Source organism: Callospermophilus lateralis, chromosome 5 (genome assembly GCF_048772815.1).
Source record: "Callospermophilus lateralis isolate mCalLat2 chromosome 5, mCalLat2.hap1, whole genome shotgun sequence".
Lineage (NCBI taxonomy): Eukaryota > Metazoa > Chordata > Mammalia > Rodentia > Sciuridae > Callospermophilus > Callospermophilus lateralis.
The window spans coordinates 99,927,306-99,951,207 of NC_135309.1; the positions used below are offsets into that span (position 1 = coordinate 99,927,306).

The window sequence follows — 23,902 nt, forward strand, 5'->3', positions numbered from 1 at the left end:
AATATACCATAATAAAAGTAGGGAACCAGGGAATATATGCTTTTCATACTTTGATCAAAGAACAATGAGATATTGAGAAGTCACACTTAGACCTACAGATTGCTGATATGAATAATAATGAAGCACATGTTCATGGAGAAAAATAATTCATAGAGTATAGTATATATAAGAGAATACCCCCCACAATTTTCCTAATTCTACTAAACTGCAAAACTAAACATTTCCTTGCCTGCAAAACCAATTTAGTTTCCAATATTTGGAGTTGTTTTGAGGGATTGCATTTTACTGTGTAGCACTTATCATTTTGCACTGCAGCTAATTATTTATTCCCTTCTATATTTAGTCAGCTGTAAGGTAGTAAAAAAATAAGGGACCATGACATATAAATCATTAGCTGCATTCTGAGTACCTAGCACAGAACCAAAGAAGGATGGATGGATGGATGGATGGATGGATGGATGGATGGATGGAAGGACTGACTGGTGGTTAGATAGATGGATAGATAAATTGATGGATGAGTGCAAGAATGAACTTCATAAGAAGAAGAAGTTCTTTTCAACATTTTCTAACCTGGTTTATCCTTCAGCATCACCTGAACTCCTTTTAAAATAACATGTTTACCTCCATTTCACACAAGAATCAGAAGTTCTGATTATGTAGGTATGCTACATCTTGAGACAAATATTGAAATACATAACACATGCTATATCATGCATGAGATGCCATATTATTACAAAAGAAAGACATTTGAAATATTTCTCTGACATATTTTGTGTGACTTTTCTGATTTCAAAAAGAGAAGTCACTCAGTTCACATCAATTGAAAAAAAAATTACTCAATTTCCATTATTTCCCTAATATAATGCCTTTAGAAAGAGGCTAGATCCCTAATTGCTTTCCCAATCTTAATCAGTGAACTCCTTGTTATAGTACTTAGGTCTACGCATCTCCAATATTCCCGGTTCATTCTTACCAATCGACAAATATTTACTGTGGACAAGTCATTATGCTGCATGCCCACATCCCTGAAGACAGTTTGCACTCTAATGAAAATTTTCAGTGAAGGATGCATTTGGGTTTCTTGTTTTGTTTGATTTTTTCTTTTTTTTGCTTATATTGTATGCTTTTATTTAGGAATGCCCTCAAGTCATCAAATATTTCAATTATGGAGACATCACAACCCCTCTCAGTTATCCCTTCCTTAACCTGCTTCTCAGCTGGTTTTGGCTTTACAAGTACCTTGGAACAGCTGTCTTATCTCACCAGCCAAATATCTGATTATAAGCAAATAAGCCTTAAGCCTTAATAAAATAATTTTATGTGGAAGTATTCCAAAGAATTGGAATGGATACCACTTTGATACAAATAGAAAAGGCATTTGCATCAAAATTGAGATATTAAAATAAGTGCTAGGATGCCAAGAGAGAGATGGGCAGAGAATACAGCTCTTTTGTTTGAAAGAGGTGATAGGTGAATATCTCTTGGATTTGGAACTTTTGTTACCTTACTGTTCTTAGTAAGTAAAAGTTACCAACAAGTCATTATAAAAATATTACACGTGTACTGATGTGATTGGAGAATGTTGATCTTAATTTGATACTGAAAAATAAATGACAGGTAACATAGAACAAAGCTATATCAAAAGGGAATTCAAGTTTATGAGATGAAAAATATACTGAACTTGTTCCTGAAATGACTGGGAAATTCTATAGGTAATTCTGATTATGGCATAGTTACATTCTATATTACAGTGGAAGAACAGTATTCTAGAAATTCATCATAAAGTCATTCAGACTTAAAAGAGAAAATGAAAAACCATAGGCTTTAGATAAGTAAAAAAAAAAAAAATTAAAGGTCAAACTTTAAAGGTAATCACTCACAGGAGGTCTGGATAATATTTAACAGCTAATGGGGAGTTCAGGGAAGATGTGTTGTTAAGGATCAAAAATAGTAGACCCTTGAAAATAAGCTTTCACCAGTTAATTAGCAGTCAATAACAATATTGCAGGGAAAGATAACCCAAGAGAAAGAATAAGGAAACCAAGAAATCATATCTTTGCAAAATGGAAAAAAAAAAAAAAGCAAAAACATGCTGCAGTGGTGTCCTTTTAGTATCAAAACAAGGTGCTAAGCCAAAGTCTCAGTGCTTTACTCAGCTTTTTCATTTATGTGACCAAAAATCTGACCAAGATAAAGGAGGAAAAGTTTATTTTGCCTCATGGTTTCAGATTTCTCAGTCTACAAAAGGTTGACTCCGTAGCTCTGGGCCCAAGGCAAGGCAGAACATCATGTAGAGGGAAGCAGCTCAGAATATGGGAACAAGGAAGCAGAGAGATAGCTCCAATCACCAGGGACAAAATATTAACACCAAAGGCATGCCTCAAGTGACCGACATCCTCCAGCTACACCCTGCCTGCCCAAGGATACCACACAGTAAATCCATATTAATGGATTAATCCACTAATTAGCTTATGACTCTTATAACCAATAATTTCCCTCTGAAAATTCTTTCAAAATTGGCTAAACATAAGCTTTTGGGAGAACACCTTTGTTTAAACCATAACACTCAAAGTATTACTTCTTGATGCTGTTGGGGCTTGGTACATACTTGGGTGTGATAAGAGGATAGATTGACTGACAGAAAGGTTAAATGGACTTCTGTTCCCAGAGGTTTAGCTATCCTAGTGTAAAAGGTATTCAATACTTAAAATATTGTAAGCCAAGCTGAAAGAGGAAATGTACCTCAACTACTAGGATTTCAGCATCCACTTAGGAGTTCTGAGGGAATTCAAGGAAGAATTAAGACAATGATAACCCAAGAATAAAAACTGCTGTGATCCTAGTACAAAGGTGACTTAGAGAAAAAGTCATGAATTAATTAGCTGATTAATTGGTTAATTATTATTATTATTGTTTTAATTTCTAGAGGAGGCTCCAGAGAATTAGTCTAGATATCATGCAGTCGAAGGAAGAATGGGATAAATGCATATTTAAATATAATTCTCTGAAAAGAAGCAAAATGTTTTCCATAGCAAAGATTATGCCTTGCTTTTCAAAGACCCAAATAAGAAACAAGCAATTCAATTTTGACTTCAAAAAAATTTTTTGACAGTCTGCTGTTGCAAGTCATGACTTTGGGCTATAATTTGCACAATATTGGGTTTGACAAAATTCCAGAACAAAGACAACGCATAAGTAAATAATTTTCTGAATGCAGATGTATATTAAGTAAACTTCCAAAGAAATAAGTATACCCATTGACCTTCAGACCTTAAGACTATCATTACTATTATTACAAATGAGCTATAAGATTGATTAAATATAGAAATTCTTAAATATAGGACTACTGTGTGAAATCGTTCTAACATTTAAAAAATATTCTTCTGTATTCCACTATATTTAGAATAGATATGGCCCTTTTTTCCTGGAAATTATAATGACTTGATCTGTGACAAAAACAAATATGTACAATTTATTATGAAGATGTTTAATTTTCATTTCATTACATTATAGTGTGTGAACATTTATAAGACTTTAATTAAGCATGATTTATACAAATTGAGGTCATTTTCCATTTAGATTGCTTGCAGTGTTAATCACAGTGTGAATAGCCTTTACTGCTGAAAGAATTGCATTATACTAATATATAAATGCCTCTCTGTAATTTGCATATGTTCTCTGAGCCCGCATGTTACTGGATATGTACACATGTAAAAATGTTTTGCTAAATATGATACTGAACTAAAGAATATATATAATTCATTTAAAATAACATTTACATTTTATAAATTTAGATTTAAGTAGTTTGAGTTTTAAAAATAAACATTGCAAAGTGAATATTTAAACAATGAAGAGGTTATTTTTTAACTTAAATTAAGTATGTCTATAAAGCCTTTCCACTTCAGCAAATGTAATTCCAATTCACTCCACCTCATGTTAACACTGGCTAAAGGTGTTAACTCTTGATTTTTTTGGAACCAGAATTCCTTAATTATAACTTGCTTGTTGATGACTCTAAATTTGTCTTATGGACCTATAGCTAAAAGGTTCAAAGGTTGATTTGTCCTAGATGCACATTCACATATTTTTAAACACTATCTATTGTGTAAAGACATGAATGATTTAGAGAAGAACAACTGTGTCTGCATATTAATAACAGTACATAAAATTCTTGGTTGTTCTCACATTATTGACTAGGGAACTTCGTTCTACTAAGATTTCAAAGGGGCAAGAGTTGGATTTGATTTTGGTCATGATGTATTTCATTTTTAAAATGAGAAATTTCTTAGGGCTTTTTACCTGAGTACTAAGTCATATTTTGTACTATTAACACCAAATCTAGTGTAGGTTTCTCTCCTGCCTTCTATTCATTTCTCAAGTCTATCTCACTATGGCCTCACTGGGTCCTTCTAAAGCAGGAGGATAAAGGGGATATCCTCCTATCCTGCTCCACCTCTTCAGTGCCAAAAGACAAACTGCAATTCCTTCCACTGGAGCTAAGGGTTCATTGTAATTTGATCCCTTTCCTGCATCTTCAGACTTGGGATGTCAATACTCCCCCTCACATTCTCTGCTCCAAAGTGGACTATTCATGTATCTAAACCGACCATCAGATCTTCAAAGTTGTCATCAATTCCAGTTCCCTGCTTGGAAGTACACCACACTGTCCAACTTGTCCTTATTAATCCTGATTAAAACTTTCCTTCAAGGTGAAAATCAAGATATATTCCCTATGTGTTCTTCAGGCATCAGTACTCAGTTTCTTCTATATGCATATGTAAACAAATAACCTTTTTATGAATAGCTTCATAAAATAAGGAAATGCTTTTTCTGAGAAATGAAGATTTAATTTATCAGCCATAACATGTTTTTATCTAAAACAAATTACAGGAAATGTGGTCTAGGAAAAGGCATAGTGGGCATGTTCCAAAGTAAGCAAACTTTGCCATTGTCTTAAATTGAATTCCAACAAAATAAATAACACAGAGATTTTCATGCCACTTAGAGTAACTGAAGTTTTGATAATAACAAGAAGAATTGAACATTTCATCAGCTAGAAAAGTGAAGAAATGACTTAGGTTCATTCTTTCCCCTTCTTTTTACTCTCTTTTCCTTCCCTCCCTCCCCTCTCCTCTCTCTCAGGAGAGTTTCAGTATCAAATATTTGAGAGCTTGTCATAATTTTCAGCACACAGTTCTTTTTAGACATTGTCAGATCCTACATTTATTGTATTTTGCATTTCTGAATACTGAAATTATTGAGATTATTTTCAACATAGTCATGAATTATCTCTGCTTTCAGTTTGGGACACCTAAAAACAACAACAAAAAAGAGCTGCCTTCAGAGAAAGTCATGACTCGCTTAAGGAATATAAGACCTCACTTTCAATAGTGCACCATGAATGGGAATGTGACAAACTCAATTTTCAGGAGGGGATAGTGTTTAGAAGACAGAAATTGGTACTTGTTTCCTTGTTTGGTCTTGAGGGGATAATTTAGTGATCAAATTGCTTTAAGCAACTGTGATAACCTAGGACTTCAGATACACCTTTTAATATAGTTGATCAGAAGGCACATTAAATCTAAACTATATTTTTAGGTTGCACATGTCACTATTTCTATTATTTTGCTAGAAGTGTAGCAGGAAACACTTATGGGCACCAGTGGTCTTCAAGTAGAGTGTAATATTTCAGGAGTACAAAGAACAGGGAGTACAGGAGCTGCATGTGGAAAGTTTGCCATCTGACTAGGGGAAGGGTGAAAGGCATATACCTAGAGGACTACTAACTAAAACTGTTTATGTCTTAAACTGGTTAAACATAAAACAGCAACAGAGTTATCAGATTCAGGACCAACAGGGAGTTGACTGGAGTAGATGATAGGAGGAAAAAGAGATGAGAGAGCAGCCTACTCTCCACCTACCTTACTAGCTCTACAGAACCCTGTGTTGTACTACAGGGAATTATTTGGAAATATCAGTGATTGATATTTGACTCAATTAGTCATTTTTCCCTTTTGCATTCAATTCATATTCATTTTCTCTGTTGTCTAAAATTAGCATGGAAATTAGTATAATTTGATGAATGTTATTACGTATGGTTTTGTATCATGTGTGATAATGGTATATGAAAGGTAAGTCCCCTTAGTCATCCTAACTTTAGAAACTCTTGAATGAGATTAGGAAGTGATCATCATTTACATTTATTATACTTTGCATGTAATGAGCTTTAGTGATTAACTCTAATTTGCTTCTCATCGTATTCATCAAAGGCAAACTATTTAAAAACTAAAACATCTCCGTCAGTTAGAATTTTAATGAATTAAGATGAAATGAGACAGTGTTAATTGGCAGCTGCTGTGGGGTGGTTTCTAGATCTTATAAGTAAAACCAATTCATCTCTCCATGAAGGTTAATTTGTTTGATTTAATTCTAAGGATATACTGAATATTTCCCCAAACTATTCATATGTATTTTTAGAATTTGAGAATGGTTTAGTTCTGTTGATCCTTCATCTGGATTTTTCAATTCTATTTGAAATTGATTAAATTTGATTTTAATGAACTGTTGGTTTAAGCATAATTTGTATCACTGACGTGTGTAAGTACAAACACCAAAGGATATAGCATCACTCAGACTTTTTAATTTGAAATGTCTAAAACCTTCTAATATCTAATCATTTTTTTTACCAATAACCCTCTTCCTTTATTCTTGTTTCCTTAGATATAAATGAATGTGAAGCTGAACCTTGCAAAAATGGTGGTATATGTACGGACCTTGTTGCTAACTATTCCTGTGAGTGCCCAGGAGAATTTATGGGAAGAAATTGTCAATATAGTAAGTATTTTTATGTGTATATATATTATATATGTATATCCATTTATATGCATATGTGGATATATACATACACATACATGAATGATTTTATTTATGTATCCTTCATTTATTATGGAATCTGGCCAAAATCAATACCATTCCTTTCAGAGTTCATAATTGGTCAAAATGGCACATTCAATATTTATTGACATAATATTATTAGCACACACATATTTTCCAGTTCACAGTATGCAGAGGAGTAGCATTGTGGTCAGAAAAGAATGGCAACAGTCCTGAAGATACTCAAATCTGTTTTTCCAAATAATCCCATTTTGATTTTGAAAGTGTGTATAACCTAGATCAGTACCAACAGAGTGGTTACTTTGGATTTGATAGACATTGGAACCAAAGAGCCTCTATCACAAATAAAGGTAGAGATAAAGAAGGATTTAGTTGGCCTCCCTTACATCAGCAAGGATTTTATATTTAATTTATTTGTCTTCTTGGAAGCCTAACACAGTCACATTTTGAGATAGTCTATCAAATGTCAGGACAATAATTTGTGTGAAATGTTTAAAAAGAGGCAGAAAGTTTTAATCTCCTTAAAAATAAAAAAAAAAGGAGGCTAAAAGTAGTAACAGGGCTATCATCAATGGTATGGGACTTAAATTAGGCAGAAACACAGGTAAATAAGAGCACTAATGATATCACTTTATAATTGTTGGATACTTAGGAAACTTCATATGCTACAGATTTTATGTGAATTATACTATCTGAGCATCACAACAATATCATTCAAACTCAGAATAAAGAATTCAGATGTAGAAACTTAGATACATATGTGATGTGGTTTGTCCAAGCTTTCACAATTAGTCAATTAGTTGTAGAAGCAGAACTAATAAAAATGCAGGCTTTGTATTCCCAATTCAGTGCATTTTCCTCTGACCTGAGAAATTTCTTCATTTCTTCGGATACAGATGATCAAAATGAACATACAATAAAACCATTACTTCTCTCCCTCTTTTTCTCTATCTCTTTGGACACTGTCACACATTTCCCACTTCCTCCTTCTTCCTTTCCCTTCCAAAATGGTCTTTATAAAAAAAATAGGGAATTATATTGAACAGTTTATTTGAGTTATATGTACAAACAAATGATCATCTAAAAGCTACATACCCATCATCCAAACCTGAAAAATTACACTAAAATAGTCAAGTTATTAATATCAAAGACAATTCACTATCATGTCCATATTCAAAGGAAAGTCTTAAATATAGTATATAAATACAAAACCAAGTCAAAGAGAAATAGAATGTTTCACTAAACAATATAAAAAAAAAACTGATTGGAAGACACCAGGTACGAAGTGATGGACTGAGGGGGAAATTTTTCTTGGCTCCAAATGATTGGAGAAGGATAATGAGCATGGGTTGATGAGGAAAGCCACAGGGATGAAAGGGCACCTTGAGGACAGATAGACCATCCAACCAGAGACCAGTAGCGAGCCAAGCAGCTAGTCTAGCAACCTTCCCATAGAGCACTTACCTGACCACCTTCATTAACTCAGATGCAGATTCAGCTCTTGGCCAACCCCAGGCACAGAACTTTGATTCTTTGTTTTTTTGTTTCATGGAAAATGAAGATGGCTGCCTGGTCAGTGCTGATAATTGTGCTAAAGAGCTACCTCTATGATGTCTACAAATGAACACTTTACTAAGATGGTGAAGAATGAACAAACCAATGTCAGTGAACTATATTGCATTTGTGTAGCAAAAATAGTTCTGGGACCAGAATAGAGTATCTTCCGAGAAGCACTGGAACTAAGCAGAGCTTAAAATGTCACCTGGCTTAGCACATCCAGGCATGCTAAGGCCACACTTCTGATTCATAGGAAGACTGGACAGTTAGCAACTGGAGGGAGAGGCCTTCCCATTTTCTTTAATGGACTCATGAGAACTGCCTTGGGACGACTGTCACTCTGAGTTGATCCATTCCTAGCTCTCTGAATCAGATTCAGAAGAACTAGCCTCTGAAGATATGGACATTCTAGACCAAGACGTAGAGCATTAAGGAGTTGGGGTAGAGCTCAGAATTGATAGCTGGGGGAGGTGGAGCTTATGAAATAAACACTAACATCAGGAAAGAGGGAAAGATGCCTTTGCTGCCCAAAGATCAACTAAACACACAACTGGCTGCCAGCATGCTGAAATCAAAGAAGACTTGGTGTGAGCTGGATCTTGAAACCAAGAGCTAAAACCTGTTTATACTGTCACCAGAGACTTTTGTTGAGGTTACTGCATCTGAAACTGCCCTTGAGAAAAAGAGATGACTGATAGATTATGGAAAGCATATTTTGAAATCAGCTGTCCATTTACTTGCCATCAGTTTGTACCTGGTGTCATCCAATCAGTTTTTGATATTGTGTTTAGTGAAACATTCTATTTTTCTTTGACTTGGTTTTGTATTTATACACTATATTTAAGACTTTCCTTTGAACATGGACATGATAGTGAATTATCTTCCTTGACCTGCAGATTTAATTCTACACATTGAGATCATTGAAAATTCACCACAGAGAAGCACCTTCATGTTACAGATGGCACTAACTCTTTGCTGCTTGAAGTTAAGATCTTGGGAATTGACATTAGATAGATTATACCTAATGTGACAACTTTCATCCTGCAGCAAAATTGATAAATTTTCATCTGGGTTTTGCATCACTCCGAGAATGTTACCATTGACCAGCTTACACCTGTAAGAATGGCAGAGAAGCTATTTGTTTGGGATAATTCACAAAGAAGGGAGACTAACTGCTGGGTACTTAGTGTCAGAGGATACCTGTACTAAAACATGGCTGCTCTTGTGTTCAAACCCAACGGTTGTTAGTTTAATCTTGGGCTTGTGTACTCCATTTCTTTGCTTTACTTCTTTCATATTTCTATCAATGGCTTAAGTTCAATTTATTTTGGTGAAATTTTGCATTTGTGATTTATTTTTAAAATCATTCATTGTGAAATCATTTCAACACCCTCAAAAATAGTAAATAATAGAAGAAACTGCAAAGGACTAGAACTGACTTTAAAATAGTATAATTATCTGGGCGTGGAGGCATATGACTGTAATCCTAGCAGCTTGGGAGGCTAAGGCAGGAGGACCACAAATTCAAAGCCAGCCTCAGCACATTAGCAAGACACTTAGCAACTCGGTGAGACCATGTCTGTAGTAAAATATTTTTAAAAATGGCTGGGGATGTGGCTCAGTGGTTAAGTTCCCCTTGGTTCAATACCAAGTACCAAATAAAATAATAATTAACAATAATAATAATAACTATAAAATAGTAAAAGCCAAAAATAAACTGTGGAACATTTATAATAAAGACAGAAGAGGAGTATCAATTATCCTCAATTTATTACATCTTTCAGTTCATACAATTAAACATAACAGCAGGAAACAAATGTCAAAAATATGAAAAAAAATTTTCCATAAAGGAAGCAATTTAATATTTAGAGTTGAATTGTGTCTTTATCTTACAGTTGGTGTATTTTGAATTTTCTGAAACTTTCCTATATTACCTTTATAATCTGGAAAGTGTAATTACATTTTAAATGAAATTTAAAGAGAGAGCACTATGTGAAAAATGAAGACTGACTTCACCTCTCTCATTGCCTATTCCCCTGCCTTGTATCTACTCCCTCTCATTTGGGAGTGAGAAGAGGAGAGGGTGGGAGTTTTAAGCTAGGATCCCATGCTGAGCAGGAGGCTCAGGAGGAAGTTCTGATAGGGGCACACACTCTTCTACAGGGATCCACAAGCTCCTCACACCTTCACACATGCTTATATGTCCACACTCACAAGCACAGATGCCAGGAAGAAATGTGTTCTTAATCATGGAGGGAAATTATTAACAAAGGAGGTGACAAAAAATGTTTTATCAAAGATATAAAGAACCCTCATTTTGCAAATTTACTTAAAGGAGTATTTCCTTGCTTCTACATGTGCTCCTTCCAATCTATTCTCAATCCAGCTGTTAGAAGCAACCTTTAAAAAACAAAACAAAACAAAACAAATAGTTGAGAAAGCATCAACTCACAGCCCAGTCTCTCACTTTGCTGATGTCAGGCAGAGTAAAAGCTATAGTCCTCTTTTCTGAGATTCACAGGACCCATCTCTACCCAACATTGCTCACTCCTCTCTCTCCAACACCATTTCTGGTCACTCTTATGCACAACTGTAGCCACACTGACCTCCTAGCTGTTTCTAGCATATACCTAGGGTATTATTGCCCTAGAATATTTCTTTTCCCATTCCTTTTTTTCCCCCCTGTGGTATTTGATATTGTGACACATCCCCATCCTGCCTTCAGGTAATTGGGGGGAAAAAAGAAAGAAAGAAAGAAAGAAAAGAAAAAACCCACCAAACTCAATGAAGTTTGACCTCAGCATAGTGGAACACACTTTCTGCTTTGTTTTTTTTCTCCTTAACATTAATCACTAACAATTATTTTCAGATTTATATGTTGTTTATTGACTATTCCCTCAATTGAGTTTGTGCTCCATGAGATTTTATAATTGCCAGAAGAGTGTTGGCACATAGTGTGTGTTCAATAAAAAATCTGCTCATGAATGAATGAACCTAGCATTTTTAGTTCCTTAAGAATAGGAATGAGATATTATTTTTCTCAGTGTCTTCAACTACTATCAAGTTATTTTTATTTGACTTTCCTTTTTAAAGCAGCATTATAAAACTGCCTTTGGCAATATAATAAAACGTAATTCAGCACTTTGGTACTTACTTGGTACACCATTGATACATATTGGTACTCTAGCATTCATTGTACTCAATGAATATTGATGCAAATTGAATTGCTTTTCTTTGATTTGACAATTAACCCTTTAGTTTTTTGCCATAAAATTTGCAGGTAAAGGTTCCAGTAATTAGTAAATAATTACATTTATAGGTGTATTAAGGAAATGAAACTTTAAGTTCACATCAGATTTTTAAATATGGCCTATATAATTTACTCATCTCCTTTGAAAGATCTTAATTATCTTTCAGTTTTATATTTCATTTTAAATGAAATTGCTATTGATTGATATGTGAAAGTCATTTAGGTGTTCCTACCATATTTATTACAGCATTACAACAATTCTTCTAATTAAAGTCCTCATTTAGACTCCCTTGATTCTTTTAAATGATTAAAGCTCAAGTGTCCAGACAGTCATTTCCATAAACAGCTTGAAAGGAAAATGATGACTGAAATGAGAAATGTATTCTCATAAGAACAGATATGTCTTGTCATGTATGTTTTATATATATGTATATATGTTGTAGTTGGGCACAATACCTTAATTTTTATTTATTTTTATGTGGTGCTGAGAAAAGAACCCAACTCCTCGCACCTGCGAGGTGAGCACTCTGCTGCTGAGCCACAACCCGGCCCCTTGCCATGTATGTTTAACAGCATGTGGTGGTTAAACCATAATAAGTACCATGGAAATTGATAGCTCATTAGTTAACTAATCTAAAAATAACTAGAATTGTTTTCATTTATCAGGCTATATGGCCCACAATAGCCATATACAATTCCCTCCTGGCTGTTTAAATGTGACATGATTAAATTTCAGGAATGGCACTCAAATACATTTTCATCCCTGACACTATTTCTGGAAATTAAGATAGTTACCAAGGGAGCTCTTAAAATGCATTGCCAAACTATTATGCCAAAATGAATTAAGACTTGGATGAGTTCAGAGGGCTTTATTAAAAATAAAAACTAAAATCTTCAACTGAAAACAAAGTGAGGTTTCAAAATGTCAAAAATATTCATGCTTTTCTTGAAAACTGTAAATTAATATTTTCTTATCTTCATTTTTGAGCACTCATAACTTTAACCATAATAAAAATGAACAAGTATTTACAAATGCACATATATGTGTAGTATATGTGTGTGATATATATAAAGAATATATATACATATACATTCTTTTAATGTCAGTGTGTAGTACCTTATATCTTTATGTAAGTATAGGCTTATTCAATGAAAATACATAAGTAAATAATGTGATATGTATTGTATATATTCAATGCAATTGTTGCTTTATAAAGATGAATTTATAAGTAATGGCAAACACATTGCTAGACTGTCTTGCCACCAATTGTCATATTATAATGTTGATTTTAATTTTAGACTTCACTGTGTGCCAAGAATTGTCCTAAGTACTTTAAATATTAATTCATTTAATCCTCTCAGCAGTCTTTGGAATAGGTGCTATTTATTACTGGTTCCATTTTACAGAGAAAATTGAGCTACTGAGTGATTAAATAATTTGCTTAGGTTCACATGGATAGTAAACTGCAGAGCTTGGCCTCAGTCCCAGTCATTGCAGCTGCAGAGCCTGCAGTTCTAAGTATGATATGATCCTGTCTCTTGCAGGGTAAAAGGAAACTGTTTATTACACTGCATATATTAAAAACACTTGCACGTGATGAGTGGTCTTGGTGAGTGTCAGCAGCATTAGAGGGAAAAACACAGTCTTGGCATTTAAAGAGAACTATGACTTTTCTATTTGTATCTTTATATCCTGAACAAATTAGTTGCCTTTTCTGTTTCTCGGGTTCCTTATCTATAAGCGAACTTAACAATTTAATTTGATTAATATTGATGACCAGGTTAAAATTAATAGTAGATGTAAAATACCTAGGTCAATAAACATTATAAGTAAATTAATGGGTAAGTAAATACACATTTTGGAGTTGTGTGAAAAGCTAAAACCAGTGTACCCCTACATTTGCTTTTTGTATAATTTAGATATTTTATATGGTCAAACAGCTCACTTATCTTTTGTAACTGAGAATACATAATTGACAGTAATTTTTATGGAAGTCTACAATACAACACTAATTTCCTACTCTTCTCTATCCAGGTAGGACATAGACCCAAAAACAAAATATGAAAGAAATTTGCCAGTGAAATAAGCCAGGCATAGAGACCCACCATCTCACATGTGTGGAGTATGAGAATATTAATCTCAGATAAGTGCAGAGTAAAATGTTTGTTACCAGAGGCTGCAAGAGGAAGGAGAAGGGAGGGAGAGAAGAAGTTGATCAATTGGTACTAACTTATATTTAGAAGAGAGAATACAGTTCTGGTGTCCTCTTGCACAGTAGGATGGCTGTAGATAACAATTATAACAATAACTGCATACTTCAAAAAGCTAGAAACAAAGGATCTTGAAAATTTTCTCCAGGGAGATAATATGGGAAGAGAGATATATTTAGCTTTATTCAGATATTACATGATGTGTACATGTATAGAAACAGCACATGGGACCCTATATGAATATGTATAATTTTATAATTTTGTCATTTAAAATAAATTAAAAATAAAATCTGATATAAAATAGCTTTAAATCAAGAGTTTTTTTAATTAAGAAATGAAAAAGCAAATTGAAGCACACATAAGTGAATATATCAAACTCTGTGATTAAATAAACTAGCCACAAATGTGTATTGAGCTTTTCTTAGCATAACTATGTACAAGGTTTTTAGGACACATGTGAATGAATGTATTCATTCACCAACTTACATCAAACTTTAGCTACCTTGTCTAAAGCTTGGGCAAAAATGTCATTAGATTACATCCAGTTTCTATTCTCATGCATTACACAGATTAATGGAATAAAAGAGCAAGAGTGACATAATACCTAATTATAAAATCTAATGAGTGCCATGAAGGCAGAGGAGAAGAGAAAGTTATGATGGGATACCTGTTTTGGTTGAGGGTTTAAAGAAGAGACATTTGAGCTGAGAGCAGAAGAATGTGTAGTCTGTACCTTAACAAAGGGGGAGGTGGTGAAGATGAGAGTTTTACAAAGGGAAGGATAATATCCTCAGGGATAAACAACCTACTTGTCCTTGAGAATTCTAAAATTCAGTGATGAGTTAAGAATGATCTGTAATCATCATGTGATAGCATTTGTGGAAGGATCACCTAATTTTTAGGTCTAAATATTATGGAGTCAAGAAATTTCATTTGGAGATCAAGATAAAACAATATTTATGCACTCCAAAATCAACATTTTAAACTACATATTTTACAACCAGAAAGGATTTGTAAAACACTAAATAGAGTTTAACTCAAACAGTAAATGTTACTGTCTGAGAAATATAGCAAGAAATCAAAGAGAAACAGAAAAATAACCATTTACCATTGATCCTTGTTTTATTTCAGGTAATTAATATTTGATATATTTTAGAAATTTAGAAGCAATTCTTTAGTAATGATGTCTTTGAAAACATGTCCTAGTTTATTTTAAGATTGCTTTATTTCCTTGAAACATATAATATAGAAATAAGCGAATCCCAAAAATCCAAAGACTGAATGTTCTCTCTGATATGCAAATACTAACACATAACAAGGGTGGGGAAGGGAAGAAAAGAAGTTCAGTGGACTAGACAAACTGGAATGAAGGGAAGGGAGAAGGGACAGGAATAGGAAAGACAGTAGAATGAATTTGACATAACTTTTCTATGTTCATATATGAATATGCCACAGTGAATCTCCACATCGTGTACAACCTCAAGAATGGAATCCTAATTAGAATAAGTGATAGTCCATGTATGTACAGTATGTCAACATACACTCTACTGTCATGTGTACCTAAAAGAACAAATTAAAAATAAAAAAAAATATTAATCTGGCACTCCAGTATAATAGAAAAAGGACTATTTTCCTAGACTTCCACCTTTTATGAACATAAGAGAAAAAATAAAATTGTGAGTTGATGTATACTCAGCACTAAGCATATAAATATTAAATCCAAGATACATAATATTTCAAGTCTACCAATGAATATGCAGGTCTACACATATAAATAACCACATGGATATATTCTCAAATACATATAATTATTTCAACTTCTCACATTCTTTTAAAGGGTATGACAGGAAGTTTGAAAACACAATGCTGTGCAAATGTATCAGTAGTTCTCAAGAAAATAAATGATTCCAACATTACTGCAGGGTGAAGTCTTTGCAACAATAAACAGAAAAAATTGACTTGGTGACAAAACTGAATTGGATTTTCTGTGTCTGACACATAAGTTCCATCTTCAGTCAGATGCCTCTGGCTATATCTTTTCAAATGTTACCCAACAGTTTTGTGCAGACATATCATGTTTTGAAAGTTCACCTGCTGTACCTTAAAATGATAATGTAATAAAAGAAAGAGGAAAATATCAGAAAAAATGCTCAAATAGACTTTCTAGGATTTATTAAATACCTCTAACAAATTGAATAGGATTCTTATTACCTGGTAGTTTTTTTTTATTTGATTGAAAAATAATTTATAAGTAAGACATTCTTATGTATTCTTGATTTTCAAATTATATCAGCATTCCCAATGCATGTTAAAACATGTATGTCTGTAAGTTAACCTTAAATTTATTCTCTTGGCTTTTTCAAAAAATGTACCCTAATGTTTCCCAATTCAAAGAAAGATTAAGTACTCAGAGAAAGGATTTTGGGAATAGCATAACTTGATTTAGTGCTCATAAAATTTAGAACTATAGTGAATCCTTGAAAATTATTGTATTTTTCTCACTGATAATACCAATATTTTCAAACATCTTCACAGTCCCCACCCTTGCAGAAAATGGGGAAACTTAAAGTTTTTACAGTTTATAAAAGAAAAAAAGAAAGAAAAAAGAAAATAAGTCATTCTAGAAATGGACACTCAGAACTTGGTTCAAGTGAAATTTATGGGATAGACAATTATTCTATAAATGCTAACATAGCATTCTTGGATAGTAAGGTGAAATTTGGGATCCAACCATCAATGTGAGCCTGAAATAGATATTTTATAATGAAAAAATTACAGCACAAATCACAGTGATTTCTGCTTCTATAATATTCAAGAACAGCAGAGATAAATGCCTTTTTCAGACAGGAAAAAGATGGTTCCTGATCTTCTCTGAATGTGCACAGTTTTCCAAATGATGACATGATTTCCTGAGCTCTCAAGGGTTTCAAATGGTTGCAATAAAATTTTACTGACAACCTGGGGCTAAGTTTGGCAGTGACAGCAACAACTGGCATGACCCTTGCCCACAGTTTTCAACTGAATCGGCACACTTGGAAGTGATGGCTTCCAACAGCATGTAAGACAAAGAGCCAAGTCCACATTTTGAGTTTTATCGTCAGAGCTGTCTTCATCAACTGAAGAATCAGGGCACAACAGACTGCTTTCCTATTTAGGCTGGTGGAATTATAGGTGCATTGGAGATACTCAGATGAGGTAATGCTGCTGATTACTAAAATGCAGATGGTAGTTCAGGGATGCCTTGGTGATGAAGATTCAGATTTGATAAAGTCAGATGAGACTGGTAAAGTGACAAAATGGGGTGGCATTGCCAAGAGAAAAAAAATGAAAAGAGTGGAAGATTGCTAAGAATAGAGTTTACATAAGATAAAATCATTGTTTATCTGCAAAGTTTCAAAAAATAGAATAGCAGTAATCTGAGAAATAGAGCATAAAGACTGAGAAAGCAAGGTAAAGGGTGCTTCTGGAATAGGAGCTGAACAGGAAATGGAGACTAAAAAAAAATATGTCTTAATTTGGAGGCTCAAACCCTTAATGGTCCTTACATAATTGTAGTGGGTGGAGGAGAAATATGATGGATTGCAAGTGCTCATGTTGAGCAGGTGCAGAGTAAGCAATGAAAACCACAGACCATACCTCCCAAGTTATGGTACATGCTACTTGGAGCATATCTTAAACCCTAAAGAGCCATTGAGGTGACCAAGGTCCTAAAAATAAATTTCATAATAGTTACTTTAATAGCTTTATCTAGTCAATAATACACTTTCTTTTTAGAGCTCTAAAGGGAATGGATACATAAAGTATCCAACTTAAAAATAAATTGAACTTGAGGAATATGGTTCTATAAAAAGAGTACAGCCAGAGAAAAGTCAGTAAATCCAATACTAAAATTCAAGGAAAACAGGAGCATGGACAGAAAATAAACTATTCTGACAAGAAAAAATGGTAAGAACTATAGTTATATAAGGAAACCTATAAATACTCAGCACTATTATCTAACTACAAAACACCAAGGAATGGAAACTGCAGCTTTTAGCTCAGAGAATCCAGAGATATCCATGGTGGTTTGTTCAAAATGAAATTCATTTCATATTTTCTCTGGAACACTTGCACAGACACAATTTTTTAAACATTCATAAAATGACTATTTGGAATATAAATATTTCTTTATATTTACTTGGCAGAATCTTAATAATGCCATTTCCTTTTCCACTAGAATTATTCCTGGATTTTACCATTGTTAATAGTCTTTAGTTTAACAGAGCATGAGTGCTTTTTTACAAGGATTTAAGAGTGTTCTCAATCCTAATATTTAAGTGCTCAATGCAAGATTTTCAACCAAGGTATAAGACTCTCAATGGAAGGATGAAGGTGGCTGTGTGATGAGAAAACAAAAATAAAACGTTTGTTTTTATTAAGGACTGCCTAAAATTTAGAATTTCTGTCAATTGCAAATATAGGCAATGACAACTTTAGAATTAGCAATACCTATGACTAACAGAAATCATAAATACTGTAATTTGTTGCAAATATCTAAAAATTTAATTTACATTTTTTCACTAGTAGATCTGCCTTTTATTTAATGCATTAGTAGATAAATGCATATATTAACATATCATGCATTTTAAAATATTTCAATTGTTTGTATTTCCTTACATTTCATTTTACTCATTTAAATGTGTTATTCTGAAATAGGTCCCTAGACTTCCCCAAACTGACAAAGAGTTTCATCCATAGAAATGGTTAATAACCCCAAGTTAATGCTTTATCTGTCTGAAAATATGATTTTCCCCCTATAATATGCTTGAAACTTTTAGAAATGAAAGCAATCAATAAGCAAATTTTATTTAACCTTTATTCCTGGCCTGTCTGTTGAGTTTTGTTCTCTAGTTCTATGTGTTAAAAACATGTAAGTTTCAACAGCAGAAGACCACATTGTTAAGCCACATTTTTGTCACTGTGTTCACAGAAGTTTTATTAACAAGATCGAGGTTTTATGATTGAACCCATTTCTACTTCTAGTCAAGAGCACAGATTTAAAAAGTTTTTAAACTCTGGAGATGTGATGTATTCTAAGGTACCTACCCTGTGAACACTAACCTGTATTTAAAAGACAAGAGAAAGAGCCAAATTAAGTAACTACCTCCAATTCTCCTCCCTTCTCATCCCTTGCCCCTATGCACTGCCCATGAAGCTGAGCATACTCAGTTTGCCTTTTACCAAAAGAGCCCCTCAATTTACCTCAGTAAAAAGATGGCCAGAACCATGAACCAGAACTATGAAGAAGTCTTGTTCACTACTTGGTGTTCTGTGTAGTTCTGTCTTTCTCTCTTTGATCCCATGTCTAGGTCATATGGTCTCAGAAAATTTTTGTTTCTCCTTATTTTCGTACTCCCTTCTCTGCATGAATGATGAAGTTAACTTAATGATACTTCTCATTTATAACAATATTTTAATTTGAAGTTGCTTCTTGTGATGCACAATAAGTAGTTCTATAGACTGTACTAGAAAATCTTACTTATAAAACAAGAAAAACAGTCATCCTACAGTGTACCTGAGAAGGAAAACAATTTGTTTGGTATTTCTCAACTCCTTTCATCAGTATGGGAAAATACCAGCTGTTTATACACATTTAACCTTTTGGAGTAGTTAGGTGGATTCTGCCATGGAAGCTTCTGTAAATTTGTTCATTATGCAAAACACTATAAAAGTCCCCACACAACTATTAACTACGAACTTCTGTTATTTGGTCTAATCATAATAAGCAAAACTATTTTTTATACTGTAATTGATGGCATTGCTATCCTGAAAATATTGTAAAATAATATGTAAAATTTTGTTCAATGAAATTGATAAGTGAGTGTAATGGGAGGGGAGTTTTTTTTCCTAAGGTAGAGTTTACACCCAGTAATTTCTAGTGAGTATCTCTGTTCTACTTCATGAAGTGTGAGAGCTTCGCTTGGGGAATTGCTAAGGGACCCTTGTTTTGAATGGCCCTTTAATATTTTCCTTATAACTTTTTTTTCTAATTAAAAAAGCAATAAATACCTTTAAAAGAGCACTTGGAAGACACGAAATTAATGTTTTAATTTCCTTTCCTTTTGAAATGGAATCTGCTAAATCCACCACCTGCAACATACCACCAACAGCAATGTACATGACATTGACTTGAGTCACTCCTTCTTTCCCAGTGTGTGCCCCTCTGTCTGAAGCACAGATCTCTTTCAGATCTCATCATGCTCAGGAAGAGGCCTTGTTCTTCAATGTATTTACTGTCCTCCACTCCACAACACCTAAAATAACTAAATGGAAAAAATTGGACACTTGACAAATTTGGTCAGCTGAGTGGGTAACTAAGATTTTTTTAGTTTAATAACAATTCTCTAGAGAGTTGCTTTCATCTACTTTAATTGATTTAAAAATGGAAGCAGACTGTCATTTATTTAAACATATGAAGAGACAACCAGATTCATTGAATCCAAATTTAAACTGAAGTTTTAAAAGAAAAATATTAGAAAATTTATAATATTAGTCTGACACTTTTTAGCAACACAGAAGTAAAAAGGAACTACTGTTTTACATTCGAGTCACAGCCTCTCTACTCCCAAGAATATAACAGTACATACAGTTTTTGAAATTTCAGGAGCTGGCTAGCCAAGTATATTTTCAACAAGGCTGCTTTTTTACTGACTGAAGTGAATTTTTTTTTTTTAGTATTCTACCTTAACCAGACAGTACATGATAGAAGTTAAAACCCACAAAAATTATGCTTCAGTTAATAATTCAAGTTATTAATTAGTCATGCTTATAAGACTTAAGAGTAGAAACTGACTTTTAAAATGATTGCAAGATTTAGGGGGTAAATATAATCAATTGACTCATTTTACTGACATTTACTTTTAAATTTGTTAACACAGATAATGGAACTTAAATCCAGATTAAAGTGAACATCATAGAAAAAGAAAAATATCTTGGGAAAATTCAAAGTTCTGTGCACATGAATGTTTAACTGGCCTTTGCTTATTCATTCTATGGATTGTGTGTACCTATAATACAAAGCTACTAGAATAAAAAAAATGACAACTTCAAAAACAATTCTAGGTTAATATACAGCATTCTCCATAAGGTAATGTTGAAAATTATACATAAACTTTTATCTTTTCATCCGTAGTTAGACTAGTGTTATGATTTTTGCACAGGTGCTGACTTCATATTTAAAATGTGTTAACATTGAAAATGATTGCCTCCACAAGTTATCTTGAGGCATGTGTTAAACAGAGAAGAATGCACAATGATAATAGGCTTTCTTATAAGAGGACATATGAAACTCATCTTTTATAGTGAGAAGATAAAAAGCTAAAGAGAGGAAGAAGAAAGCTATGGAAATCCTTGGGCAAGGCAGTTTACCATAGTTCTTTTTTTATGGATATCTAGTTATAAAATAATGCTAAATTTAAACTAGGTCCTACTAAGCAGTTCCCAGGTATAAAGGAATTTAACATTAAAAGACTAAGTATAAAGTTTTAACTCTGCCTTGTACAGAGAAGAGGCTCCAGGAATATTTGGTCAGAGGTGAAGGAGTAACAGCATATGTTGATACTTCAGTCCCTAAGCCATAGCAGAAACACAATGAGCTAGCCACTGGTCTACATCTTTATAAACATGATGGCCAAGAATCCCATTCACCCTTTTTGTAGCTTCTCTGCACTCCTTAAAGCATATGCTGCTCCAAGAATGCCAACCCATCATATCAAACTGTTAGTAATGACCCACTCCTAATGAATGTGCCTGACTCCAAATCCTTGCTCTGTGACTGTAGAGGGGGTGTTGACTTTTGGTGGGCCTCAGTTGCCTCAATTAAAACTGAGAATAAAAATACTATTCATGAGGTTATGTTGAAATGTCCAACAATTTTGTTTTTCTCTGTATAGATTTCATTTGTAATCTCCAGGGAGGTCTGTGAGATAAAATAGATTCATACCTTTGGGGCAATGCAGGATAGGGGATGACAGAGCAGAGAAAATGTATTGAAAGTTCACCTAGAAGAATTCAGCTTATTTAGCTGTTACTTGTCTCAGTTGGAGGAGTGAAAGATATTGAAAGAGATAAAAAAGGGTGAGTGAGCTTGAATTGATAATGTATGCATTTCCAGGTACAGAACCACCCCAGAGGATTATACTTTTTATTATGTTGAGCCTTAATTGAATGGCTCAATAAAGTTTGGGAGCACTGTTGGTGACAGTCGCCATGAAAGATGTGGGAAATGTATTGTTTCACCAAACAAAATCCTGATATAATTATTGTTTGGAAAAGGTGAAAGATAGGCTTAAATAAAATTAATTAAGTAAATAAATTATGAAATTCACATCAAATTATACTTAAATGCCAAGTGCTTCTATCTGTGATTACAAGTATGCTTAGGATCTTTTTGTACTTAGAATAGTAACAATTAGTTCAGCTTGGAGGAAGATTGGAGAGGAAAGAAAAAGTCAGAGACACGAACTGCCAAAAGTATTTCTTTTTCTGCCGTGTGAGTAAAATCTGTTCTAAGGTGTGTAGTTTGGTATTGCTAGAAAGTAAGTTTCCAACATCCAGGAGGATAACCTTTACCCTCTGAGCAATGGGAACCCAGGAAAAACTACATATTACCAGAAGAGTGAAAAAGTCAGATTTTCTAAAGATTTACTCTAAACTCAAGGTATAGGATCAGTGAGGGAATTAGCTGAGAAACAAAGAGGCTCATGCAGGCAATGGGTACTGTGTATGGCGGTACTAGCTAGATGAGAAAAAGAATCATTTAAATAGCTAAAGCACACATGGAATTTAATAACTAACCAGTAACATTTATTTACAGCTCGATTTCAAAACATTAATTTGTGGTATTTTGGAGTATTTTAAAGACAGAAATTAGTGGATCATTTATCAATATTTAATCTATAACTTTTAGCAACTATATAAAGACAGTAAAGAAACAAGAAAATTGGAGGGTTCCATCCATGTTCTTAGGATTGCTCAGCACATATGCACCCAGAGCATAGACTGAAGTCACTCCACGAGAATGTTTTATTGACTTTCTGAAGTTTTCTTCGTTAGTTTATTTGCCGCAGTCCGGCTGCAGCAAAATAACCAGGGGGTGATGAGCAACTTGTGTAGATTGATACAGCAGGAGTGGGAGCCATTTATTGTAGGACAGGAGGGGTATATATACATTCCACACAGCTTATCTCAATTAACATAAACTAGATACAGCAGTCAACCAATAAGGAATCTCCACACTTAATGGCTCCCTGGTGTTACTTCACAAACCACTCCCTCTGGCAAAATGCCAGGCACCATCTTGACTTGTTTACAGACCCTAACATTTACTTGTGTTTTAACCATGTGCTTCTAACAAACACTGTGCAAAGGTATGCATTTTTTGAATTTATCACAAAGTTATTTTTTCCCCTGAAACTGTCTCTTCACTTTACTTTCTCTGCATGACAATTCTTAAGAAACCAGTATGTGTGCATGGTTTTCTTATCTCTCCCAATCGGATCATGAAAAGAGTCGGTTGGGTGCTAATGAGTTTTGCATGATCATTTTTCCCCAATATATCCTCTTTATGCCCTTGGAAACCTAAAATAGAATGAATATTAACATTTTTTCCTCATGTTATTTGGACATATGAGTCAGGATGAAACAGAAAAGGCAATGCTGAAGATATGGGATCCAGGGCGTTCCATTTGGGCAGAAACGTGTTGTTACTTTTCTCAGTTATGTACTTGAGGAAATGAGACTTCTTTGATTATTCCAACAAAACTGCCAGCAGCTAAAGTTTCATTTCCATTTATCCTAAAGATAAAATTGCTCAGATATTAAATTGGGGGAAAAGCATGATCATAAACATGTTTTCAGAGTTGTAAGCTGGCTTGTCGAAGGGTTAACAGGAGCTTTTCTAGAGGAGACCCCCATTTTGTGTCCCAGTGAAGAAAAGGGCCTGCCAGACAC

At 33.9% G+C, this 23,902-nt stretch overlaps 1 protein-coding gene across 2 annotated transcripts in view; it reads left to right on the plus strand.

The window, feature by feature from the left end:
- The window catches only part of Edil3 (EGF like and discoidin domains 3), a 395,904-nt gene that overhangs the window by 218,498 nt on the left and 153,504 nt on the right, over positions 1–23,902 (plus strand). For both annotated transcript variants that reach the window (XM_077109390.1, XM_077109391.1), the window contains one exon: positions 6,721–6,834. In XM_077109390.1, coding sequence (XP_076965505.1) covers positions 6,721–6,834 — 114 coding nt within the window. The remainder of the gene's footprint in view (positions 1–6,720; positions 6,835–23,902) is intronic.